This window comes from Myxocyprinus asiaticus, chromosome 17 (genome assembly GCF_019703515.2).
Source record: "Myxocyprinus asiaticus isolate MX2 ecotype Aquarium Trade chromosome 17, UBuf_Myxa_2, whole genome shotgun sequence".
In the NCBI taxonomy this organism is placed as follows: domain Eukaryota; kingdom Metazoa; phylum Chordata; class Actinopteri; order Cypriniformes; family Catostomidae; genus Myxocyprinus; species Myxocyprinus asiaticus.
In genome coordinates, this window is record NC_059360.1 from 35,725,570 (window position 1) to 35,753,303 (window position 27,734).

General features: G+C 36.6%; 2 protein-coding genes across 5 annotated transcripts in view; both read left to right on the forward strand.

Annotated features, from left to right (window-relative positions):
- Nucleotides 1-3,302: 3,302 nt before the first annotated feature.
- LOC127455132 (prolyl 4-hydroxylase subunit alpha-1-like) lies at nucleotides 3,303-19,342 on the forward strand. 3 transcript variants are annotated; one of them, XM_051722746.1, is made up of 15 exons: nucleotides 3,303-3,492; nucleotides 6,218-6,294; nucleotides 6,697-6,793; nucleotides 7,005-7,156; nucleotides 8,526-8,663; nucleotides 9,597-9,836; nucleotides 10,167-10,387; nucleotides 10,477-10,653; nucleotides 14,021-14,091; nucleotides 16,398-16,497; nucleotides 16,617-16,670; nucleotides 17,243-17,308; nucleotides 17,502-17,570; nucleotides 18,171-18,267; nucleotides 18,698-19,342. In XM_051722746.1, the coding sequence occupies exons 1-15, from the start codon at nucleotides 3,404-3,406 to the stop codon at nucleotides 18,766-18,768; spliced, it is 1,719 nt and encodes a 572-aa protein (XP_051578706.1). In that variant the 5' UTR covers nucleotides 3,303-3,403; the 3' UTR covers nucleotides 18,769-19,342. The 3 variants fall into 3 exon arrangements, with proteins under 3 accessions (XP_051578706.1, XP_051578704.1, XP_051578705.1); XM_051722744.1 differs by lacking the exon at nucleotides 14,021-14,091 and adding an exon at nucleotides 11,100-11,170 and having other exon boundaries at nucleotides 3,304-3,492; nucleotides 8,526-8,660; nucleotides 9,582-9,836; XM_051722745.1 differs by lacking the exon at nucleotides 14,021-14,091 and adding an exon at nucleotides 11,100-11,170 and having other exon boundaries at nucleotides 3,305-3,492.
- A 1,314-nt stretch (nucleotides 19,343-20,656) lies between these two features.
- actn2b (actinin, alpha 2b) overlaps nucleotides 20,657-27,734 on the forward strand; it is a 32,424-nt gene continuing 25,346 nt past the window's right edge. Inside the window, exons 1-3 of one of the 2 annotated variants that reach the window (XM_051722523.1) lie at nucleotides 20,657-20,938; nucleotides 26,951-27,065; nucleotides 27,160-27,279. In XM_051722523.1, coding sequence (XP_051578483.1) covers nucleotides 20,813-20,938; nucleotides 26,951-27,065; nucleotides 27,160-27,279 — 361 coding nt within the window. In that variant the 5' untranslated portion in view covers nucleotides 20,657-20,812. The remainder of the gene's footprint in view (nucleotides 20,939-26,950; nucleotides 27,066-27,159; nucleotides 27,280-27,734) is intronic. The other variant, XM_051722524.1, reaches the window with a different exon arrangement.

Consider the following 27,734-nt stretch of genomic DNA (forward strand, 5'->3'; position numbering starts at 1 on the left):
CAGAACATTATCAACCATGAGCGTTCATGGGTCATGATGTGGGTCTCAAACAAAAAAAACATCATGTTTTTTTGTCTGAAGATAGCTTATTTCAGCAGATCAAGGGCACTGCTATGGGAACTTGTTTTGCCCCTAATTACACCAATCTGTTTTTGGGCCTTTGGGAAGAGGAGCTTGTCTTCAGTGCTGTTGTGAATACTTTCCATAATAAGATAAAGTGGTGGACTAGATATATTGATGACATTTGCATGATTTTTGAAGGAAGTGAAACCGAATGACAACATTTTCATGCTTTTTTTGAATTCTACAAACAGCAATATCAAATTGAGCCTTGAATATAGCTCAGGAAAAAAAAATAAACTTTTTAGATTTAACCATTCATAAGGACCAAGATGGATACCTTCATACTTCACTCTTTAGAAAAAGCACAGATCGTAATACCATTTTACTTGCAAAGAGTTTTCACCCAAAACATCTTAAGGACAATATACCTCTAGGACAACTTCAAAGACTAAGACGCATATGTGATCAAGATCAGGTCTTCGAACATCTGGCCACAGATATGACAGATCATTTTAGGAACAGAGGATACTAGAAAAAAGTGGTGGATCTGGCTTTAAATAAAGTGACATACCTATCACAAGATGATCTACTTAAAAAGAAACCCAGGACCCAAAACCTCTACCTATTAAACGGATAATCAACAAGAACTGGGGAATTATCCAAAGTGATCCAAACCTACGTGAATTGTTCCAGGAGCTTCCAGCAGTGAGCTATAAAAAAGCTCCATGTATTAAAGACAGACTTGTGAGAAGTTGTGTACCTGCAATTAAAAAAACTACATGGTTGGACAGACAAATACATTGAACGTTTAAATGTGGACATTGTAACCATTGTGAGAATGTTACTCAGACAAAGTTTTTTGTGGATGTCTTTACTAACAAGACTTTTTCCATTAGATCCTTCATCAATTGTAAGAGTACATATGTTGTTTACAGCTTGAATGCCCATCATTTATTTTACGTGGGCCGAACTAAGCGTAGGTTGCAAGATAGACTGTGGGATCATACAAATGCAATCCGTATAGGAAACAATGCACATTATGCATCTGTACACAACTCTAACCCCTCCACATTAAAAATGATTGGTTTAGAAACAGTAAGGGAAATTATCAGTAAGGGAGATAGATTACAGAGACTTTTACAATGAGAGGCCTTTTGGATTTTTCATTTAAAAGCCACTACTTTCCTTGGATTGAATGAAGAACTAGATTTGACTCCTTTCCTGTAAGAATATTCCTCTCCCCTTAATTAGTATTCAAATCGTTACAGAGCATTTGCAGTGTGGGATAACGATGTATTAGGTTTATGATATATTGTTGGTCCTCTATACACAGTTTTATGTGCTGGCCTGCATGAACATGGGGTTTTATACATGAATACAGTTGTTGATATGTGTTGTTTTTATATATATAAAATTGCACGCAACAGTATACAAATGTAAGTAATTGCCTTATATACTCAGTATTTATTTGTAAGGCTGCGGTATTTAATAAGGCATTTCCCCTTTAAGATTTTGGAATTCCTCAGCCCCATTGACTGGTTGATTGTATTTACACCTGTGACCCATTTATGCCTGACACACTCTGTGGAAAGCTGTTTGCCAAAATGCATCAGTGTACAGTCAGTTTTTTTTTTTTTTTTTTTTACAGTTTTTAATGTCCTGATGTGACTAGCCTATTGACAATAAAGGTTTTTTAAATTTTCTACCAGAAGAAGTGCCTTGGACTATTTCCCTAAATTCCTATAATTATTAATAGTTTATTTTACCATACTTCAATGCAGTGGTAATTTAGTATTCAATTTAACACTACATCAGGAGCCTGCTTTAATAGTAAAATAAAATATTCCGAAATTATAGATTCTAAAAGCTGATTTTAATGTTTGCTGCAAAGTGGACAAAGTTGTTTTATTCTCAGAACATTATCAACCTGTTTATACACTCATGGGTCATGCTTAGGGTCTGGTCAATGGTTTGTTTGGCATCCCATTCAGCACACAACTGAATAAAACAGGCTGCATGACACTGATAAATGATTACTGCCAGAGTAACATTCACATACAGGTGTGAGGGACTTAACCATTTTACAAATAACACAAAGAACAAACATTTTCCTCTCTCACTTGGTTTTGCTCGCGTGTGCGAATGATGTGAAGATCTATTGGGATTTTACTAAAGTTCATCACTAAAAAGGTTTGCTCGCAGACTTGGTACTAAACAGCACATGCAGCCTCACGAATGGACATGGAGTGGCTGCATCTCGCATGCATGGTTGCCAGTTTGCCTAAATTAATATGACATAAGGCGAAATATTTCCTATTTGTGCATGTATAAATCTCTGATTGGGGTGTTGCATCTATTATCTGGCAACCATGAGCATATTAAAAGCTTTTGGATGTGCGATAGGTCCCAAAGCCAGATACTGTAAATGTAAGATCTAATAAAAAACGTTCATGATAAATCGACCCGCGGGCAGTAGTTTGCCCAGGTCTGCAATTGAGGGTGCTCTAAGGTTCGTTTAAGCACCCCCGTAGAACCGGGCCTGAATGCAAGTGAATGGTGGCCAGAACTTTGAAGGTCCAAAAAGCACATAAAGGCAGCATAAAAGTAATCCATATGACTCCAGTGGTTAAATCCATATCTTCAAAAGTGATATCTTCACTTTCAGATAGGAGATCTCTAGTAAAGAAGGACTTAAATATTGATATGTTTCTCACCAACACCCATCATATCACTTTTGAAGATATGGATTTAACCACTGGAGTCATATGGATTACTTTTATGCTGCCTTTATGTGCTTTTTGGACCTTCAAAGTTCTGGCCACCATTCACTTGCATTGAAAGGACCAACAGAGCTTAGATATTCTTCTAAAAATCTTCATTTGTGTTCAGCAGAAGAAAGAAAGTCATACATATCTGGGATGGCATGAGGGTGAATAAATGATGAGAGGTCAATCAAACTGATCAAAGACACTTGCAAATAAGACCTATGTTTTGCTAAATGTGTTTTATTAGATATAAAGGCTGTATGAACTGCTCAAAAGATGCATACAAAACTCTTTAGAATAATCTCCACAACTACAGCTGGATCAAGCAATACATCATAAGGATGGTCCCTTTGCAACGAGATGTAGGGGTTGCAATACTATAGCATCCACATACGCAGTTCTCAATTCCTCCTCAAATTGCCTAGTTCTTTGGGGTTGGGGGAGTGTGTGAGACTCTGCACGTATCACTGCGGTATCCTCGCCGCCAGATGGCGAAGGGAAGGTCGCCGGTGCAACCTCTCAGATAAAGCCCAGCTGCAAACCAGAAGCATCGTAAACACACAAGTTTCCCATCTATGCGAAGTTGCTTTTTAAAACTAGCAGAGGAACATCTGGATTGGACTTGCTGTTTCTTTGTGCAAGGTGACCGCTTGAGAGTATACAGGTAAGAACTTTATAGATAAATGGTAGCTTATTTGCTTTCCATGTTGTACCAGTGAAGTTTTTATTTATTTCATCACGTGTTCAGTTGTGTTCAAGTCTTTAGTGTTGCAACAGGGTTTCTTATTTTTAGGGCAAAGTTAATATAATGCATTATACTACTTATACAAGTAAACTCCTTTCATTAGCATTAAAAACCATGTATTCAGAAAGTTTCGGGAGTAACCCGGCAGGAATTTCCTATGAAAGAAACGTGAATGGAAAGTGACTAAAAGCATGTGCATAGCCGTCTCTCTGCGTTTCGCTTGTAGGCTGCCCGTCAGCGCATCCATTGTATTAAGTGTAAAATGCACACAAAATGCTATCTAATGTGCACTGGCATGACGAAACATAACTACGAAGTTAGCATAGCCTATAAGTCAAACTTTTAGATGTGATAAACTCTTCGTGGATTTAAGTTTCATTTTTACAGTTATAAATGTGTGCTGACTAAAACCGACCAACACAAGGGCACTTTGAGTGTTACATTATTTGTATTACTGTAATAATGTTGCAAAGATACAGTGTTTCTTTGTGGTAAACAAACAGACGTTACAGTGCAGCCCATGTCTCATAGACTGGGCCACTCCTACAGTCAGGGAGTTTACTCATAAAATCTCACCTGTCCCACTTTCCGGCTTTTATATCTTTACTTCCTTTAGTATCTGTTACTGTGTTTGCTAACTTTATGGACAGCTCAGGGAACTCATCTCCAGCTCTCGTGGCCGGGGGAGGGGCGAGGAGGACGTGGCAGTTCCGCTGTGCTGGACCCAATGAACTGCGCGAGGCTTCCATACCGGATCCTCGCGAGCTCACGAACTCCACTTACAAAAACAATTACAAACGTTTCCGCCTAAACTATGAAAATTACCATCGTTTCCACCATTGATATTACCGTTATTGTTAGTACTTAAAAAAAAAAAAAAAAAACACATAATACTTTGATATGGTATTAGAAGACAGCATAAGAATTTTTGAATCTTCATGGCATTTTATTTATTATTATTATTTTTTATGACAGTGGTGGTTAATATCAATCTAAATGTAGCTATCTACATTAACTGTAGTAACTTTGAAGTTCTGGCAGAAAATTGCGCAAGGGTCACCAGCTCTGCCTTTGCTCTCTCACGTGCATAAGTTTTCCTCTTTGTCACTGATAATTTATTCAACAACCAGAGAAGATATGGACATCAGACAACAAGTTGTTCTAAGTTTTATGACTATACAATTTGGAATCTTTTCTAAATCTTTACTAAAGACAGTTAGAGTAGGACACAACACAGAAAACATTTAGGCTGTAAGTAGTGAAGAGCATTAGATATGCATCTGCCATAGCCTACTTACGAAGATTTAATATTTAAAAAGAAAATAAAGCAATTAAATCTAAAAACTGTGTAATATGCTCTAACACTAGATGTTAACTTTTCATGTGGAAGCAATCAATGTCAGATTTGGCACGTTTAGGTTACTCCAGATTTCAGTTTTCTGTATATCTCTTATTAGGCCAAATTAATGCACTGACCTAAAGGGATAGTTCACCCCAAAATGAAAATGATCTCATTTACTCACTTTCATGCCATCCCAGATGTTTCTGAATTTTTTTCTTCTGCTGAACACAAACAAAGATTTTTAGAAAAATATATAGGTCCTTTCAATGCAAGTAAATGGTGATCAGGCCTGTCAAGCTTCAAAAATCACAAAGGCAGCCTAAAAGTAATCCATATGACTCCACTGGTTTAATCTAGGTCTTCAGAAGCGATGCAATCACTTTGGATGAAAAACAGATAGATATTTCAATCCATTTTTACAAATGGATATGAGATTTATCATAAAAAAAGGACTTAAATATTGAACTGTTTTTCACCCAAAGTGATCATATCACTTCTGAAGACCTAGATTAAACCACTGGAATCGTATGGATTACTTTTATGCTGCCTTTGTGATTTCTGAAGCTTGAAAGGCCTGATCACCATTTACTTGCGTTGTATGGACCCACAGAGCTGAAATATTCTTCTAAAAATCTTCATTTGTTTTGCAGAAGACAGTCATGGAAAAAAAAAGTATCCCTTTAAGACATGCAATTTACATATTTGCATGCATCATTCATGACCTTGTATTTTTGCCTGCAGTGTTTCTGTGAGTTTTTGAAGTGTGTGAGTGACTGACATGCCATTTATCTCATTATGGCATATATGTGGCATTGACATAGTTCACCTAGTTCATGCAGATATTTTGTGGTCATTTGAATCTGGTTCCTAAGGGTTACGGCTGCATTGTCTGCACTGACCTGGCATTTCATCACATCAGCTGGAAATGCACCAAAAGATTCACATGTTTGTTTGGCTTATTTATTTACCTAGTGCTTCTTGCCCCCAGGCTTCCACTGGTTTTCCAAAGTTACCCTTTTCATCAAGCAAGCATGACCTTTTGTTTAAACATGCTGATACTTATGCACAGAAGAGATTTTCCCGCAGGGCTGGCATGATGCTCTTTGTGGTTCTGTCCGTTGGGTGTTAAACCTTTCCCCCGAAAATGGATTGGAGTTTCTTGTACAGTTTTTCTCAGATTTATTTTCTTCTGATATGATCAGGAACGAGTTGTAACTTGTGACAAAATATTTGCCATTCCCTTTATTAAATTAGATAATACTTAAATTTGATGCATCATGTATGACACTGTCTTTCTCTCAGGATGGTGTTGCGTTGGTTCCTGTTGAGTTCCCTCATCCACACCTTGTATGCACACAATGACTTTTTCACCTCTATAGGTGAGATGATCTTCCATTGTTTTTTAGATCTTTCTGTACTGTAGCCATTCCTTATTTGGTATTTCATCCTTCCTGACATTCAAAACATGCAAGAAATACTTATGACTATCCAAATTCCTCCTGAATATTCAGGAATATGATCAGTGTTCTATAAATATTATTATTATTATTATTATTATATAAGAGTGCATAAAAACTATAAAACAGTGCATTGCAATGGAATGTGATGCATATGATTCAGATGGGGAATATGTATTTAAGTTATTAAATAAAGGACTGATCTAATTTGTTTTTATAGATTCACTTTGTGTAATGTTTGATCCTCATCCCACCTTTATTTACTAAGAAAGAATGTGAGATGTTCCAGTTTTGATTCCAGATTTGATATGACTTAAATTTTAGGTCAGATGACAGACCTACTGTACACAGAAAAGGACCTGGTGACATCACTGAAAGAATACATCAAACAAGAGGAGAGCAGACTAGAGCAGGTCAAAGAGTGAGTAAACACACACACACATATTCTTTGCAATGTTTTTTTTCTGCACGGCCTAGATATGCTCAGCTGTGTAAACATGCGCCCAAGAAATCGAAAGATTTTTACACTAAAACTGCCCCATCCATAATGACTTTCGTCTTTTGCCAGCTCATTGGCTGGTGAAAATTGTAGTTGTTTAGCTCAGCTGTTTTATGTTATTTACCTGCATCAGGTGGGCAGAAAAGCTGGATTCACTGACGAACACAGCCATGCAGGACCCCGAGGAATTCCTGGGACACCCAGTCAATGCCTTTAAGCTGATGAAGAGACTCAACAGTGAATGGGCTGACCTGGAGAGCCTTGTACTGAAAGACACTACCAATGGTTAGTTATAAATTACACTATTAACATGACATTTCCTTTATGGTTGCTAACTGTCAAAGAATCACATTTGAGTATTTCTCAATGTTTCAAAGATACCAAAGAGACTGTTTACATAGAGGAACATCCACTCACAGGCATTACATCAGTAATGCATAACCAGATGTTTATCTTCGAAAAGAATGATTTGGACAGCTTTACAGCTCAAATAACACACATTTTTGTACAGAAGAATGAATATATTGGCTTTAACAAAAATTCAAGCAGTGCATTTCTGCTTTTAAACTCTCATTTGCCCCTTAGACTTCCATTGTAACTGCATAACTATAAACACAATTTTTGCTTGTTTTTACAAACTGAGGGGCAAGTAAAATTAATGCCTGGGGTTATCATCATGAACTTAAAGGAATAGTTCACGCAAAAATGAAAATTCTCATCATTTACTCACCTTCATGAAATCCCAGATGTGTATGACTTTTATATGCAGAACACAAACACATTTTTTTTAGAAGAATATCTCAGCTCTGTAGGTCCATACAATGCAAGTGAATGGTGACCAAAACTTTGAAGTTCCAAAAAGCTCATAAAGAAAGCATAGAAGTAATCCATAAGACTCCAGTGGTTTAATTCATGTCTTTGAAGCGATCCAATCGATTTTGGGTGAGAACAGACCAAAATGTAACTCAGTTTAACTATAAATCTTGACATCAGCCGTCTCCTTGGCGATCATGATTTCAAACTCAATTACACTTCCATCTAGTGCTCTGTGCATCCGTCAAGCACTAGGAAGTGTAAGCGAGCTTGGAATCATGACTGTCCCTAGAGACTGCAGTGGCAAGATGTACAGTGTAAAAGGAGTTACATTTTGGTCTGTTCTCACCTAAAACTGATTAGATCACTTCAGAAGACATGGGTTAAACCACTGGAGTCATATAGATTACTTTTATGATGCCTTTATTTGCTTTTTGGAACTTCAAAGTTTTGGTCACCATTAACTTGCATTGTTTGGAACTACAGAGGTGAGATCTTCTAAAAATCTTTGTGTTCTGCAGAAGAAAGAAAGTCATACACATCTGGGATGGCATGAGGGTGAGAAATCAGGAGAGAATTTTCCTTCTTGGGTGAACTATCCCTTCAACTTGTTTTGAAGCTGGAATATTAGTTTATATCAGGAAATCTATAAATATCAACTTACAGTCTTCAGCATTGCTCCGAGCATCAAATAGATTCGGCATCAGTGCTGCAAACTTGTAGATGTTTTGGCAAAATTTGCTGTTTTCAATTTAAAATATGTCATTAATTTCATTTGTGCACCTTTTTGTATGTGAGGTCAAGATAACGTCTCCCTCTTCTCTGTTTGCTAACATTTTAGGGTTTATCTCCAATCTGACTGTTCAGAGACAGTTTTTCCCAACAGACGAGGACCAGACAGGAGCAGCCAAAGCTTTGCTTAGATTACAGGACACATACCAGCTGTCAGCCAACACCATCTCTAATGGAGACCTGCCTGGTGAGTGACTGCGTGTGTGTGTGTGTGTGTGTGTGTGTGTGTGTGTGTGTGTGTGTGTGTGTGTGTGTGTGTGTGTGTGTGTGTGTTTATACATTTCAGGTCTGTTTACAGTTCTTCATCAAGTACAATGTGTTACCACGGTCTGCAGAAACACTTTGATAGGCATCATGCTGTGTCTCTGTGTTATTTCTGAGCAAATTACCTGCTGTTTTTCAGCTAATTCAAGGGTCCTCTGAGAAATCTAATCCCGTCCAAATGCGAATGTCTGTGATTGCTGATATTACATTTTCAAAATGCTTAATGTATTTTGACCTACATGAACTATTGTTAAGATCGTACTTTTGCACGCCAGTCTTCTGCCAGCTGCGCACCTTTCAATATGGAGATTGTTTATAGACTTTATTTGTTATCCAATAAAAAATAATTAAATTAACAAGAAGAGCCAAATCATGGAAACTGCTAAGACTGGTCACTGTAATATCAACGTCAGGTTAGATACTCCCCTTAATTTCTCCACTCAGTTACGTAATGTTATAATTGTATAATTAATCAGAGATTAAGTCTTGTTTATTTCAGTGGGTTTATAATAAGCAGCCACTTCTATAAATTAATGTGAAGTTTGTTTTAATAAGATTTGTATAATTAGTAATTTTAATAAATTAAAATTAAATCAGTAAAATAGATTTTCTAGCCTATCAAAAATCAGCATTTTAAGTTCATCTTAAACTAGTATGGACTGACATTAGCCATTTGGATCACATTTTAAAAACCACAGCTATGACAAATAATCAGAAAATGTCCCACTTTATTAACCTTGCAAAAAACTAAATCGTTCTCAGCTGAATATAGTAGCTACATTTAATTATAAAGAGACCATCTGTTTCTGTTTCTTTCTGTGTGTGTGTGTGTCTCTTCTCACTGGTCAAACCTCAGGTGTTGTTCACAAGAGCCGAATGACGGTAGAAGACTGCTATGAGCTGGGGAAGATTGCGTACTCTGATGCAGATTATTATCACACAGAGCTCTGGATGGCTCAGGCCCTCACACAGCTAGATGAAGGCGAGGAATCTACCATAGACAAGGTCACAGTCTTGGACTACCTCAGTTATGCCATCTACCAGCAGGGAGAACTAGAGCGAGCTCTCGAGCTAACCAGGAGGATGCTGAAGCTGGGTAGGAATGAAGAAAAATAAGTTCTCGTTTATGATCGGGTTTGAAAGTATAAAACTTTACCACTTCACTGATGTGAAGTGGGTGGACTTGGGGGAGCTTTGCATTGTGAATGATAAGCTACAGTATGTCAACAGAGCAGATCGTAATGCAAGACATACAGACAGAGGTTGTTGGATTTTAATAAATGAATGAATGAAATGGCAAGTTCCCAGTAATGATGAAGGTAGAGCCAATTAACTTACAAGACAGAAATAAAAACCGATGACACTAAGGTTAATTATGATATCTTGTCTAATCTAATATATGTCTTTGTGTGTGTGTTTACTTCAGACCCGAATCACCACAGGGCCAATGGGAACCTAAAGTATTTTGAGTTCCAGCTGGAGAAGCAGAGAAAGGCAGAGGCCGAGAAGGAGAAGGAGGAGGGGGAGGGTAAAAAAACAGAGAAGAAAGTATTAGACAAACGGGATGCTCAGAGGAAACGCTCCAAAAACCTTCTGCCAGAGAGGAAGAAATATGAAATGCTGTGCAGAGGAGAGGGAGTGAAACTGGTGAGCAGAAATATTAACTTTATCTGTACCTTTTTCTTGTTTCCTTTTAAATTCTTTCTCTCACTGTCTCTCCCCCTCTTGAACTGCAGACACCCCGCAGACAGAGCCGTCTGTTCTGTCGTTATTTTGACAACGGCCATCATCCACACTTGCTATTGGCTCCAGTGAAGCAGGAAGATGAGTGGGACCGCCCACACATTGTTCGTTATCATGACATCATCTCTGACAGTGAAATCATGACGGTGAAGGAGATAGCAAAACCCAGAGTGAGTTGAGCTCTGTGAAGATATGCTGTGATTGACTAAATGTGAAGTTGAGTTAATGATGATTTATACATTTTATTTTAATTTAGTAACACATTTGGTAGCATGCTTACAACGAAAGTGTACAATATGTAATTTCTAAATGTCTCGCACACTAAATCCGTTTACCTAAATGCTATATGCCAATATTACCTAAACTTGATATTTGCTGTCATTTACGATCAATACAAATCTAAATGATAGATGCTTCTACTCTCTGAACTTGCTGTTATTATTAGTGAATCATGAGATTTGTCAGTGGTAGTAGAATGATTGTTTTATTCTGTCTTCTGCTAGAGGGAATCAAGAAATTTAGAAGTCTTTAAAATGTTAGTAAATATTAACAAGGGATGTACAGGAGCCTTTGAGGGACACATAGAGCGGCATGTAACCCTTGTCTGGCTCCTTAGCTCCGTAGGGCAACTATATCCAATCCAATCACGGGCGTGCTCGAGACCGCCCCCTACAGGATCAGTAAAAGGTAAGATATGCCAGTGTAGAATGTGTCCAATGACATGCACCGTCGTTTCTTGTCTAGAATCTGAAACTCCTTGGCAGAAACAATGTAAAATGCAGCAAGCAGTTGAACATTGCAAGTAGCTGATCATGGAATCTGACAAAAATTTTATTACAATGTAATAATAAAAAATATTTTTATTCTGATATATTGGTACCTGCGTATTGGTATCTTATAAATCATGTTGTCAGCTTACACAACTAATGCCTGTCTATTTACATATTGCTTTCATGCAGAGGAGTTGTCCGTCCTGCCTAGGGATGCACCGAGCTGATACCTGGATTGGTATCTGCTCCGATACTGATGTTTTTACCCGGATCGGGCATCGGTCCGACGAGCCCGATCCAAATCCGATACTCCGTGTTAGTCATGGTCATTACTGTCAAGCTTTACAAAAATTACATGAAATAAATATTAAAGCACAATTAAAGTAGTCCATATGATTTGTGCATTTTATTCAAAGTCTCTTGAAGACAACTGATGGCAAAAGGCTGCGTTTAATAAGTAAATACATAGTATGCATGTACGGCGTGTTTCAGTGAATGCACACTGCTCTGACACTCGTAGCATGCGCTGCTGTTTTCAGCTTTGAGAACAGTGCGCAATATGTGAGCGCTCTACACATACAACATCTCAGATGTAAATGCACAATAGTTCGGTTCGCTTATAACATGCACCGAGAATGGCATCGGAGGAGCATTTCACCAGTTTTTAATAAGAAGCCACTCTGAACTACGCAACAAACACACACTCAAAGGACTTCCTGGAGTGTTCTGCCAAAATAAAAGCCCAAGGGTTTTAAAGTTAAAGGGATAGTTCACCCAAAAATGAATATTCTCATCTTTTACTTGCCCTCATGCCATCCCAGATGTGTATGACTTACTTTCTTCTGCTGAACACAAAGGTTTTTAGAAGAATATCTCAGCACTGTTGGTCCTTACAATTCAAAAAGTGAATTGTGACCAGACCTTTTGTAGCTCCTAAAATCACATAAAGGAAACAAAGTAATCCATATGACTCCAGTGTTTGTATCCATATATTCAGAAGTGATATAATAGGTGTGGATGAGAAACTGATCATAGTGTAAGTCCTTTTTTTACTCAATCTCCACTTTCACATTTACATCTTGGTCACATGTGGTGCTTGTTTAGTTTCACTTTCACATCTGAAAGTTAAAGTGGAGATTTAAATAAAAAAGGACTTAAATATTGTTCTGTTTCTCATCCACACTCATTCTTTCACTTCTGAAGATATGGATATAAACACTGGTGTCTTATTACTTTTATGTTTCTTTTATGTGATTTTTGGAGCTACAAATGTCTGATCACCAGTACTTGCATTGTAAGGACCAATTTTAAATTTTGGGTCAACTATCTCTTTAAGCTCAGTCGACAACATTTGTGGCATAATGTTGATTTACCACAATTTCTTAAAAAAAAAAAAAGCAAAAATGGAGGTTAAAATTAGGCACTTACAATGGAAGTGAATGGGGCCAAATTTTGGAGGGTTAAAAGGCAGAAATGTGAAGCTTATAATTTTATAAAAGCACTTACATTAATTCTTCTGTTAAAACTCATGTATTTTTTTTTTTTTTTTTAACTGGTAAAGTTGTTTAAATCAAAAAATGTTCAGTTGTTTTAGTGTTTATAATGTTTTGTCCACATGGCAAGGAAATTTTAAAATTGGATATAACTTTACACAGAAAAGGTTAGGAAGCGTTTTTATTTTTTTTTATTTTTTTGTCTTTATCACACTAAAATCATGTTAACACACATTTTGTTCACATATTATTTTTTTGAAACAGTGAGTATTTTAAAATTTACGGATTGGCCCCATTCACTTCCATTGTAAGTGTCTCGCTGAACCTTGATTTATTTTTTTTTTTGACATTTTGAAGAGAGGGAGAGAAGTCGAAATCTTTTGTGGTAATCAGTATTATGCCACACATGCTGTCAATTGAGGTTAACTTGTATTGAACCTGGAATCTTGCTTAAAGAAGGCACAACTGAATATTTGATATATAAAATTCTAAAACTTAAAAATAATTCTTATTATTTGTTTACAAATTACAATATTTAAGTTTACTGTGTTTCAAATATAATTGTGTGATGAAAAGTGGACTTGGAGATCTGAATTCTTTTAAATCCAGATGCAAGTTAAAATAAAATGTGCAATGAGATGGCATCTTTTCTTCTGAAGTCTTTCACTGGAATTACTCTTACTTCCGCATTGTCCAGTAGACTAGTTAAGAATAAAGTTTTTCTTAGTTGGCTACATATTAATATTAAAATAATGTGTAGTTTGATGTTTATGTATCAGATTGGGACTGGTATCGGGCGATACCGAGAGTTCAGGTATCTGAATCGGATCGGGAGAGCAAAAGTAGTATCGGTGCATCCCTAGTCATGCCCTTGTTGAAATGCTGTATTTTTTACTTTTTATTATTGTAGTTGTCATATGCTCTCTGACAGTGGAGCTTGAACAGGGACGGTCTGATCAGGTTTACAAAATGCTTTGTGCCCAATTGCAGTTTTGTGAATTTAAGGGCTCATGGTGAAAACTTTGATCTGGACTGGAGTATTTAAAGTGCAAAAAATATTGCATCACTACTTTTGTACAGATCTGTCCCTGTTCTTTTAGTTTCATTTCAGAAAATAACACTAAAGTGACCCATCTCTCTGTTTCTTTTTCCCCCTTTTCTCCTCCCTTTTGTTCATTTATTTGCACTTTCTCTGTCCGTGTTTTCGGGTGTGTCATTTTGTCTTTTCCCCAACCTTTTTCTCTGTCCTCCTTGCTGTGTAAAATTGGGAATAGCTAAAGCGAGCCACCGTGCATGATCCCATTACGGGAAAACTCACCACTGCCCATTACAGAGTCTCCAAGAGGTAAGGGGTCAAAAGGTCAAAACATCCTGTCCACAAACATCATCTCCAGAGAGCAAATGTGGATTAATATTGTGTGCTGATATTTTGAATTGCTTAAGACTTTCATTTAAATTCTGGCAGTTGTAGAGCTGCAAATATTTTAGTATAGACAGCTACAAACCACACAACATACACTTTTGACACATTTACACAGGCAGCAGATGTTAAAGTGTCTCTCCTCCTACCGATTGATATTTTGAAATGTTTGAGAATTGATAAATAATTGCACACCTACATGTACACACTCACATACACTGTGTGTGTCGCCTTAATCTCTGCATTACCAGCCGTTTGAGTCTGTTCACTAAAATAACCTTTAATAGAGCTATGTTGAGTTGTCACATATTCCCACCCACACCAGAGTGGTTTAACTTCTCCTAGTTATTACGAGTGTGTATGTTTGAGAGTACACATCTCGGTATGGCCAGACTGGGTGGAGTTGCTGGAACACTTCGGCTTTAGTCTGAGGGTTTCATCTCACACCGAAAGTTATGAATATTTCAGCTTGTGAGTTTAAGGCCACTAATGTTTCTTAAACACTACATTTAAAGCAGCCTGTAATGAGCAATTAGTCATTTTTAAACTTTAGAAATCGAGAGAGAGAAGTGCAAGAGGAAGAATAAGAGAGAACGTGGAGGCAGAGAACTTTTCTCTCGAGTTAGGATGACTCCAATTTTAATGTCCATTTGTTCACATTTGGGTTAGGGATTATGAAATTACAATATGAAATATCTGTCATATTGATTTCTGATAGTGTAGGGGTCAGTTAGCAATGGTTTTGAGAAAAATAATCTTCACAATTTCATTTTAGAAAATTAAATTAAGATGTGTTAAACGGTGTATAGCAGCTATACACCAATCAGCCACAACCTGCCTAATATTGTGTAGGTCCCCCTCATGCCGCCAAAACAGCGCCAACCCGCATCTCGGAATAGCATTCTGAGATGCTTTTCTTCTCACCACTATTGTACAGAGCAGTTATCGGAGTTACCGTAGACTGTCAGTTCGAACCAGTCTGGCCATTCTCTTTTGACCTCTCATCAGCAAGGCATTTCCATCTGCAGAACTGCCCCTCACTGGATGTTTTATGTTTTTGTTTTTTGCACCATTCTGAGTAAATTCTAGAGACAGCTGTGTGTGAAAATCCCAGGAGATCAGCAGTTACAGAAATACTCAAACCAGCCCATCTGGCACCAACAATCATCCATGCAATTATCTAATCAGCCAATCGTGTGGCAGCAGTGCAGTGCATAAAATAATTCAAATACGGGTCATGAGCTTCAGTTAATGTTCACATCAACCATCAGAATTGGGAAAAAATGTGATCTCAGTGATTTGGACTGTGGCATGATTGTTGATGCCAGATGGGCTGGTTTGAGTATTTCTGTAACTGCTAATCTCCTGGGATTTGCACACACATCGGTCTCTAGAATTTACTCAGAATGGTGCCCAAAACAAAAAACATCTAGTGAGGGGCAGTTCTGGGGACGGAAACGCCTTGTTAATGAGAGACATCAATGGAGAATGGCCAGACTGGTTCAAACTGACAAAGACTACGGTAACTCAGATAATCGCACTGTACAATTGTAGTGAGAAGAATATAATCTCAGAATACTATTCTGAGATGTGGGTTGCCGCTGTTTTGGCAGCAAGAGGGGGACCTAAACAATATTAGGCAGGTGGTTTTAGTGTTGTGGCTGTGTATCTTGTGGGCATAGCTGTGGAATTTAAATAAAAAAGAAGTTAATGTTTTCTGAATCACTAGCTTTATGCTGTGGCTGATTTGAGGTAGCTTTGAAAGGCCCCTCTCTTACACACACACACACACACACACATGCACACTCTCATTTGACTGAATGAGATCAGTGTTGGTGAATTCCTAAACACACTGATACTCTGTATCAGACCACATTTGCAGAAAAATCAGGAAATGAGGGAGTGAACCTCTTGCTCACTTTAACCTCTTTCTCCTCTATCTTTGCTTCTTCTGTCCACTCTTCATGGTTTCACCTGCATGTCTGCATGTTCTTCGTCATCATAATCAGATTTTTTTCATAATTAATATAAAAATAATTTATTTTTATTTATATTAGAGAAATGGACCAAATAGAACAGATTTGGTCCATTTTACAGTAAACATGATTTGAAAAAGTCTGAAAATAATCTTTGTTTGCATGTGGTTGCATATGATCTGTTTACGTGTTGTGGTATTTCTGTTAATTAAAAAAAAAAAAAGGATCTTCTACCTATACTTGTTCCCATTCCAGTGCTTGGCTGTCTGCATATGAGCATTCTACGATTGCAACGATTAACCAGCGTATCGAGGACATCACAGGCCTGGAAATGGACACAGCAGAGGAGCTGCAGGTAAAAGGGTGGGGCTTTTACACTCAACTGCCCAATCAGATGCTTTTAGGCTGATGACACTTAATATTAGAAGGTTCCTCTCTCTTAACATAATTTTTTTTTTAAAAAATTTTTCTCAGGTTGCAAATTATGGAGTTGGAGGTCAATATGAACCTCACTTTGACTTTGGAAGGGTGAGTTTATCTGCTCTACTCGCACAGATAAAAAGGAAAACACGTGCTCTTATTGTATCAACACTTATTAAATCATAGGTTGTGACTCAGTCAGCTCCCTAGTTCAGTAGTCAGGGCACTGAATGGTGAGTTGGCCATTTCTAGGGCTGTCTCAATTGTAAAATCATTCCAGTGCGCTGAAACGATCACTCACTAAAAATTCACAGAATGCACCGTAAAAACCAGAGAGCATCGTTGCTCACTATGTTTCCTTTACTGGAAATATCGTTATGTCTTCTAAGTCTTTCAAGTTTGTTAGAAGAGGGTTAAAAATACACTCCTTTATATATATTTTTCTTTATGTCATTTATCTTTCATAATAACATTGTATGTTTGAATGTCTACAACGAAAATGCATGACAGTGTCATTTATACAGAAATATTGTTGGAACACGCTTGCCAGTGCCTGAATTTGTGTTCGCAATTTACTGATTCACGACATGGGGAGCTGACTGAGATGGACCCATAGTTACATTGTTTACTGAGGTGCACTTTTGTATACGTTGTGTATGTGTTTGTTTGTGGACATACAGAAAGATGAACCAGATGCCTTTAAAGAACTGGGTACGGGAAACAGAATTGCCACTTGGCTCTTTTATGTAAGTTACTTAGCAATATGCACCGTCTTTATTTTTGCCTTCATTCAGTTGTGGGTCCATTTTATAGTATGTTTTAAATTGAATTAAATGCTTGCAGTAAAATATAAAGTAACATAACGTTATATATGTGTTGTTGTAAAAGCATGACTCTGTTTTCAGTGTGGTCTTGATTTATGAGAGCTCTGTGTTGCAGATGAGTGATGTGTCAGCAGGGGGTGCTACTGTCTTCCCAGATGTAGGAGCAGCAGTGTGGCCTAAAAAGGTGAAATACCACAAACAACAAATATGAAAGGGATAATGTACAGTCAGCCGGTTGTTATCGTAAAATAAATCCTGACAGGGTGATCAGGACCCTGACAAGAAGCGGAGGGGACTTGTATCACCCTGAAGGGGTTTATTTTACGATTAACAACCGGCTTACTGTACTTTTATCCTGCTCATTACACGGCTACTTACCAAATAAATAAATAAAAGGACATAAAATACTGATTTGCATTGAAATTATGTCAGATTCGGTGTTCTGTTGGTGTTTATTTTGTGAAAATTACTGTCTGACTGCTTATTATCCAGCTTATTACAAGACTACTTGCCAAATAAAGAAATAAATGGACCTGAATCATTGATCTGAGTTGAAATAATTGTATTCGTTTACTTGTAGAGATCGAAGGAAGAAGACTCGCAATACCCGGATTATCTAATATGACTTAATCCCTGGATGTGCAGTTATTCATAAATATCAGACCACTAGATGGTGCCACTGACCAATCAGAATAGAGTATTCCAGAGAACCATGCAATATTCTGTTTTATTCCAAATTAATTATGCCATTAATTTTCAGTCTGTCTGGTTGTTATCCTGCCAGGGTACAGCAGTATTCTGGTATAACCTTTTTGCCAGTGGAGAAGGAGACTACAGCACAAGACATGCTGCCTGTCCAGTATTAGTAGGCAATAAGTGGGGTGAGTATTTTATGTCCCCCTTCATCAGGGGCAAATGTCAGGCACTTCATAAACAATGGGTGTTCTTTATAATTCTCTAAAAATATATATTGTATATTAAGATAAAACACCATAGTCAATTTACCATTTATCTATTATTCTACTTATTAGTTATTTAATTATTATCATAGAGAGGACCGTTTTACATTCTTCTCTGTGTCTGCAATGGTATTAAAAATAATACTTACAATATAAATAATTATACTAATATATATATATATATATATATATATATATATATATATATATATATATATATATATATATATATATATATATATATTAGTACAATTATAATAAAATTGAATTAATAATTCATAATATTCTATCGTACAGATGTAAAAAGACACAGGCTCTGATTTTCCTTCCTCCTTTCTTTTCTTTCCTCCAGTATCAAACAAATGGATACATGAACGAGGTCAAGAATTCAGGCGACCCTGTGGCCTGACCGAGATGGAATGACCCTCTTCCTCTTTTCTTCCTCTGGTTTAGTGTAAATTCAGCTCCATTTCGGATGAGTGTCAGTACAGGGAGTGAATGATCAACCACCTTCATATCTTTTTTTTTTTTTTTTTTTTAACTAAAAATATTTTAGTTATTTATTTAGGGTTGATTTTTAACTACATATTTTGTTTATGCACTTTCTTCTCTTAAACTCCAACAAAACTCTAAAGTTCTCTAAAGTAAAGAACGGTTGTACAAGTCCTTTGTTTAACCACTGAACACTCCAGACACCATGAACTCTCCACGTTAATCGACAGTTAATGTCACACTGTTACAGAGAACATGCAGAGCTTGTAAGAGAATGACCTCTTAAGACCAAAAATATGTTACTGAGACAAATCCCTGATAATAACCAAACACGACAGTGTTGGGGAATGTGGTTACAGCAATACCAAAGAGTATTTTATTCCTGGAGCCAATGCAAAACACACCTTTTATTTTTAGTGTCTTTTTTGTAATGTACTTTTGTGCGTGTGGAAATGTTTTTTGGGAGTGTGACTGTTTTCTACAGAAATAAATTCCATCAAAAAGCTTCATTTGTTTGCCTCACTTCATAAAAAGATTACATTTGATTCTCAAAAAGAGCTCCATTCTCATGAATAAATGGCCTTTAGGGTCTGGAGAATTTTAGATGCTGTTGACTGAAGGTGGTCATTGTTTGGTTGATTTTAACAAGAGACAACACAATGCTTTTTTGAGTAACAAATGAAGGTAATGCTTATTAAAAACAACCAGTTCAGAAAAGGGTGAACAATTTCCTGTTAATTTCAAACACATTTGGCATTTCATAAATTCACAAGTATTCTATAAACATATAAACATCTCCATTGTGATTGGATCAGTCATTGTGAGCCCACTTTTAACATTTTTCACCACAAATCTATTCACCCTACTTAAGAAAAACAGCCTTTAGCCCCTGCAATAGGGGGACTTTTTACCTCAAATACTATCCTTTCACTTATTGAACAGTCATTAAAAAACTTTTGATTTAATCACCTTGAACAAAACTGAAAATGACATATGTATTTTGTCTCAAAATATATGTGATAGTTTCAAGGATTCTCATTAGCTACATAAATTAAAAAAATTATAAATTATTAGATCAAGGTACCAATTATAAAATTTTAGACATTGCACGTAATGACCTCATGGATCAGGAAATTGTTGCTGTGTATAGTGACAAACAGGTGTTAAGGAAAGTATTTTGGTAGTTTTTGTTGCCGTTTAGTGTTTTGGGAGAAAATAAAATCAAAAGTACCCTTTTACCCCAGGGGGGCCTTTAGCCCTGTTGTACCCTAAATACAGCCATATGTATTAGGGAGACCACACATGGAAGTTGTCACAACGGTTATATCTCAGTAGGGTTTGAGTCAAATGTTCACATGAAACCTATGCCATAAACTGCTCTTGGGGCATGTTGTCACAAAAGGCCTACATGCGTTCAATGAACTGTATCTTTTTTCCTGGGCAAATACTGTGGAAATGTTACATAGCTTTTCTGTAGCCAAACCGTTAAGGTATGTAGCTATACAGTAATTTAGTTTAAAAAAAAATAAAACTATAACTTGAGAAAAATTCACTGGAGTAAAAAGTGTGACAACTATCCCCGGTCTCTCCTATAAATATAAATTATAAATTTAAATATAATAATAAAAAATAAAAAAAGTTTATAAAAATAAATAAATAAATAATAATAATAAAAATAAAAAAAAAAACCGATAGTTTTTGTAATATTAGAACGGTTTAACGGTTAGAGAGAGTTGTGGGTTCCCGCGGTGTGGTAGGAGGTCATGTGACCCATTACTAGGCTACTAATTGACAGCCGCTCCTCTAGTAGCCCGTCACTGCTCGCGCACTGCGGCCGGGAGGTTGGAAACAAACACGTGAGTAAAAGAGAGACAACTGAGATACTGAAGAAGAGTCCAATTCCACTATAAACTCGCTGTCAAAAGACGAATATTACCAAGTTACATATCGAATAGGACAATATAACGGAGGAAAGATGGATCAAATCGAGCTATCAGTGCAGTATGATAATGGATACGAGCAGGACGAGTATATGCTGCCGGAGGAGGAATGGGACCGGGATTTACTGCTGGATCCAGCATGGGAAAAACAGCAACGGAAGGTAAGAGAAGGCTTAGTCCTTAAGACACAGAGCACACAGAATAAAGAGATTTATGTATAACACTTTATAATAGCCTTCATTATCAAACAGCAGGATTGGTAGTAAGTTAGAAAAGTTTTTCATTAAAAGTGTTTTTAACCTACATTTAATGGTTGTTAAATTTCAGGAAACTTTGAGGTTCAATACAAGTTAAGCTCAATCGACAGCATTTGTGGGATAATATTGATTACCACAAAAATTAATTTCGACTTGCCCCTCCTTTTCTTTAAAATAAGCAAAAATCTGGGTTACAGTGAGGCACTTACAATGGAAGTGAATGGGGCCAGAACATAAACATTAAAATTCTCACTGTTTCAAAAAGTATAGCCACAAGACATAAACAAAATGTGTGTTAACATGCTTTTAGTATGATAAAATCACATACTAACTTTTTCTTTGTAAAGCTGTAGCCAGTTTTACAACTTATGACGATATAATGTCAACAAACCCTAAAATGACTGTTAAAAATGACAATATAAAAAACTTTACAGCTCAAATAATACATTAGTTTTAACAGAAGAATTAATGTAAGTGCTTTTCTAAGATTATAAAGTTCACATTTCTAACTTTAAACCCTCCAAAAAATGGCCCCATTCACTTCCATTGTAAGTGCCTCACTTTAACCTCGATTTTTGCTTGTTTTTAAAGAAAAGTATGGATAAGTCGAAATAGTTTTTTGTGGTAATCAACATTATGCCACAAATGCTGACTACTGAGCTTAACTAGAATTGAACCCGGAATATTCCTTTAAATGTGCACTGACCTGTTCATTATTTCTTAATGACTGAAATGTTATCTTCTTAAATTTAGAAATTTCCCCTAAAGTACCTTTACAGTGGAAATCTGTTAGATATAAATGTTATTGTGTCACAAACGGTGGATTATCAATTGCTTGCAATGGAATCTCGTCCATTTATGCTGGCACACACTCATGGAGGGTGTCTGGTTTGGCTCCGCTGTGGGACGGATGCAGCGGGTACCGAACTAACAATAGCACAGCAGCTCGGCTCTGTACATCTGTTGCTGCCCTGCTGATACGAATGGAATGCGGAGTTGCGGACTGTCAACAGATGCTTCCAACATACAGTGACGTCCTTGGGATTAGAACTGATGCTGGGGCTAATTTTAACACCAGGACCGAAAGGTATTAGGTTAATCCGATGTCCTTGGTGGGGAATGATTTTGCACATAAAAACAGCACCTATATATTATTGTATAGGCTATAATAGTGCATCAGATTTACATATTGGAGCTACCTATTCTGTATTGAAGTAGGCAGGCACGTGCCTTACCTCTCCACCCATTTATAATTTAACACCACCTAACTGATTTCATATCAAGACATAGTTTTGGCATAATATATTTGACAGATAGATGTGGGACATTTAATTGTAAAGGGTGTAAACACATTAGGATACCTCATGGTTTGTGATATGGTTATAGGCCTCTTTAGATGCAGTTAGGCAGGGTGTTTTTAACTACTTTATCTCAACAATGCATGGATTCAATCCTATTATAGCCTATACACAACCACATAAATGCTCTCTAACTCTCTCACTCACTCATTTACACAGACTCATTCATTCTTATAGGGAAGAGGATACATTAATGCTAAACATTTTAATTCACAGACAGTATGAACATTTTGAGTGACCTTCAATGAGTGGAAAACAACAAGTGTATGTTGTGTTGATCCAATGAGAAGTGAGAAGTTGTTATAGTAGTACAAGATGATGAAATCGTAAGATATCATATGACTTTTACTCACACAGAGAAAAAGAAACTAACATTATTATGATTTTACGAGTTTAACCCCTAACCCAAAACTAAACCTAACCATAAAGTCTAACCCCTTACCCAAATCCTAAACCCTTAACTTAATCATGATTGTAATAGAAAAATCGCTGTTGTGGGCACAGAGGAACATTGGGGTCTGGAACGAGACAAGGGAAGTGTATTAATCAACCTAGTCTTATAGAATGAATGTTACGATTACTACATTTTTGCAAACTGACTTTTATGTGCTGAAATCTTTGTTTCATGCTTTTCATTTCTTATTCATTTTTGGACATTATCAGTTAGGTTAAAGTGTTAGTTAAGGGTAAGGATGTCTAGTTTGTGTCTACCTCTCATTTGATTTTAGATTACTACTGGTTAGGTTTGGTTAAGTTTTAGGTTAAGGAGGTACATTTTACTCATTAAAACTACCATCTAATATTCACCTTAAAAACCTGATTACAACACAATTTCACTCACTTTTGGTGCCCACTGCTGGACATTTCACTGGGAAACTGCAGCCAATTGTGGTAAAAGGCACTTAATTTAGTTTTGCAAAAATGTTGACATGGTCACGTAATCTTCATGAGACCAGGCTGGTATTTCAGGTTTTTCACATACATCAGTTGTTTGTATTGCATAAATAAATATGGAATGAGTAACCAAATTTGTTCACAGATGTTTGTTGATTGGTTGGTCTCTATGCGAATAAAAGTCGTACCTTTTCATATGAGTTGTATGATATCTTAAGGTTTCACCTCATCCTATGAATTATTACTAGTTGTCATGAGACTGTGTTGGTATATGTGTATAATCATCAGAAAACCTCAGTCTTTAATTCTGACAAGAAAGCACTAATAACACTTTACAATAAGGTTCCATTCATAAACATTAGTTAATGCATTAGGTATCATGAACTAACAATGAACAAAATATTTTTTACAGAAATTAGTAATCTTTGTTAATGTTAGTTAATGTTAATGTTAGTTGTTCATTGTTGGTTCATAGTGCATTAAAGCTAAAGTATGTAATTTCTGCGACACCAGCGCCACCGAACGGAACTGCAGAAATAAACAATGTTTTCAAAACAGCTTTTCTAATACGCTCCTCGTCTGCCGCCCCCATATCACACCATTGGTTGAGTAACATTGTTGGGGCGGGTCTAAGCAGGTCGCTTAAAAGAAACAGGAATATTTATAGTGCCACAGAGACACAGTGTTTACAGTTTTCAAGAAAATTAACCAATGAATGACTTGCTTTTAGTTATCACTGCATATTAAACTGGGATAGGAGAAAGTATTTTAACACTGAAAAAGTTACATACTTCAGCTTTAACTAATGTTAACGTACAATTTTTGATTTTAAAAATGTATTCCTATATATTGAAATGAACATTAACTAAGACTAATACATTTTGTAGAAGTATTGTTCATTGTTAGTTTATGTTAACTAATGTTGTTTACTAATGTTACCAATTCACTTTCCATCAGGTCCTGTTCATTTTTGCGTGGGCCGTTGGGCAATTAGGCCTCTAATATTAGCCTAAATTAGCCTGCAACATTAACATGCCATTTAAGAACTTTAGGTTAATAGAGACAGGACAATGATTATGAACATATGTAAAGTGTCCGATACAATCTATCTTGGCCCTCATAGGATGAAGGAGTCTCAATTTAATTCCTTTTAATGGGATGAAAAATCTAGTTGGCTTGAGGGCTTGTGGTATACCAAAGATTCAAGATTGAGGGAGGACCTAATGTAGAAGCTCAAGAATTGGTCATTGTTCTATACTGATTCACCACTTTTCTGATTTGATTAATTGCATTTCATTTATACTGTATTTACTGTAGCGTACAGTACAATATATTTAACTAAACTGAAACTAATAAGTGTAATATAAGATATTGAGCACAATATAGGCTAGCTAGTTGTGACAAAGTCCTCCTTATCTCGTTCTTCCAGAAACCATCAACCCACACAAACATATTACTGTTGACACACCCTACAGAATGAATGAAATTCTTTCCTGTCTGATTAGACGAGGCCCAAGCGTGTTATATATACAGCGTTCTCTCTCATATCTCTCTCCTCAATGTGAGCCTACTTCATCAGGTCCCTTATCAGAAGCAGACTCTGCAGAGAGAGCTAAATTTACACCCTTACCTCGGAGGAATGTGCTCTGGAGTCTTCAGTAAAGCTTTTATCTGCCCAGCAATGACTGCAGCAGGGCTGAACCTGCTTTAAGGGATTAAAAGATGCTCCATTGAGACCAAAATTTGAGAGTGCAACTTAATGCAGATGTGGGCAGCAGTACAGCTACAATTTGTTCTACAAAACTCTTCCCAGCATTACTGGGTCATTTTTGGCTTAAAACCACACAACATTTGCCCTTTAGTTTTGTGTTAGCCCATTATTCTATAAATGCAGATGCAGTGTCTGTGTCTATAATTACAGCAATAATTTGTCTTTTCCTTTATATTTTCTTTGCTCTAGACATGAATTATTATAGGGTAGTACACCATCAAAGTAGAGCCTTTCAGGCCATTGTATTCATAATAATAAGGTATTTTAGTAAATGTTAGTGTCAAACATAATACTCGGGTTAAAATCTGAGTGGACAAAGTGTCTTTTACTATAGTGATGTCAGTGGAATTTAGTAGCATTTTTAAACTTATTTATATAGTCACAGATATAGTTATGTGGGAAGATGAGATACATTATGTATCTAAATGTTCCTGAATCTACTTGTACCTCTCTGAGCAATTTGAAACTTTGTACTGCAGCACTTCTTATATTATTTCCTCCTTAGGAAGTCACTTTGGATAAAAGCATCAGCTAAATGAATAAATGAATCTGCCCAAAATCTTTTAAGGAAGTGTCCAAATTCTTTAAAAGTAGTTCTGTAGAGCAATCACAGGGTAATGATATAAGTATTACACAGCTGTTAGTTTTCTTTGTAGCATAATTGTAGATGTTGGTAAGTGCTGGCTATTTGTGGAGGATGAACTCAACAGAACAACTGAAGTGGAGACTTTGCAAGTGTGTATGTGTGTTGGGGATTTTTATAATGGCCTTTACATTGTCTCACCATCTAGACAATCTGATTACACTTCCTGTTCATAATGAGAGTGTGTATTTCAAAGATTATGTATTAAGTAATGGACAGAAGTTGGGACAACAGCAAAACAAATACAGAACCTAAAATACATCCTACAGAGTTTGAGCTATGCACAGTACGAAACCGGCCTGTTTAATGAAATTCAAAACACTGCACCCAGTGGCCAAAGCGGTAAATGTTCATGGCCGTATGGGCACGTGTGATCTCCATTTTCCGGTTGAAATGTCCACAGAGGGGCACAAAAAGTGATTTGTTTTCAGATGTACAGGCTGTAATACAGTAAAAGAAAGCATATTTTATAAACTGTACCTTCCTACCCAAACCTTAAACCTAAACCTAGCCTTCAGTGGAAAAATATAACCTCCGAATCACGCTTGTCACTGATTATGCAAATGCAATTACTTCCTGGTTTCAACGTGATATTTGAACCCAGGTCTCCCATGCTCCTACGCCATGCTTTATATGCCACAGGGTAAGGTAAACAGTGAGTCAGCATAATGTGACCGATCCTAGGATACCAGAACTCTCAGAAACATCATGCCAACTTCCTGTGTGATCATGTTGCTAATTTCACTTGATTTTTTTTACCTCCCTTCAAATCTTTCTAAATGAAATGTAAAGTGTGACGCCTATTTTATAAACTACCTTACAGCACCTTCTCTTGGCATAGCTATTAGAAGGGAATCATTTAATTGGCAACTGTCACCCATACAGTGAGGTTTTGACCTGAAAGTGGTGTCAAAAGCTTTAGTTGGGTCAATAAACTCTTCAGACTTAACAGTCTCATGATGAAATCTGGTATATTGGCACACATTAGACTTAGTGAAGCTATTAACTCGTGTGTGTGTGTGTGTGTGTATATGTGTATGTACAGTAAGAAGTAGGTATTCAATGAGCTAACATTTGTACATTTTTAAACGCAGGATGCATAAAGTACATGCTGTGCCAAAGATTTTAGGTGGTCTTTCTAAGTAGATTTGTGTGCTTATTTGAGTGTTTGCTTATGTACCTATTAAGAGAGAAACAAAGAAACACGGTTGGAGGAATTTACGTTGATTTAAACTGTTCCTCACTCCTAGACCTTCACAGCCTGGTGTAACTCTCACCTGAGGAAGGCTGGCACACAGATTGAGAACATAGAAGAAGACTTCAGGAATGGCCTCAAACTAATGCTACTGCTTGAAGTTATCTCAGGTATATATGCTGAGCTTCCTCAACTATGCAATATTCATATGATTCACTTTACATTACATTAATACAATCTTTCATACCAAATTACTTTTGGCAGGTGAGAGGTTACCCAAGCCTGACAGAGGAAAGATGCGTTTTCACAAGATAGCCAATGTGAACAAAGCCCTTGATTTCATCACCAGTAAAGGAGTAAAACTGGTCTCTATCGGCGCTGAAGGTATGCTTTAGACTATTTCATTCTTGACATCCAATGCTTATTATTTATGATTTATTAAAGGTACACTACAGAGGATTTCTTGTTGAATTTTTCATTAGAAATTAACAAAATACCATGTTCTAACCATGTCAAAACAGTGTTCTTCCACTAGTAACTTGCAATTTTTTGTTTAAACCACAGATGTCGATAGAGAGCCTAGAATTTTGAAGTGTACCTTTTAATGAATTCAAATTATATAACTGATAAGCAGAGTTGGGTAATGTTACTTTTAAAAGTAACTCATTAGAATATTGTGTTACTCCTTAAAAAAGTAACTAAATTAATTAAAAAGTTACTTTTTATGGAAAGTAAAGCATTACGTTACTTTTGCGTCACTTTTGTGTTACTTTTTTCTCACTGCCACTCTCTCTTCTGCTGTGCATTCAATACAAATACAAGAGATATGTAGAGACATT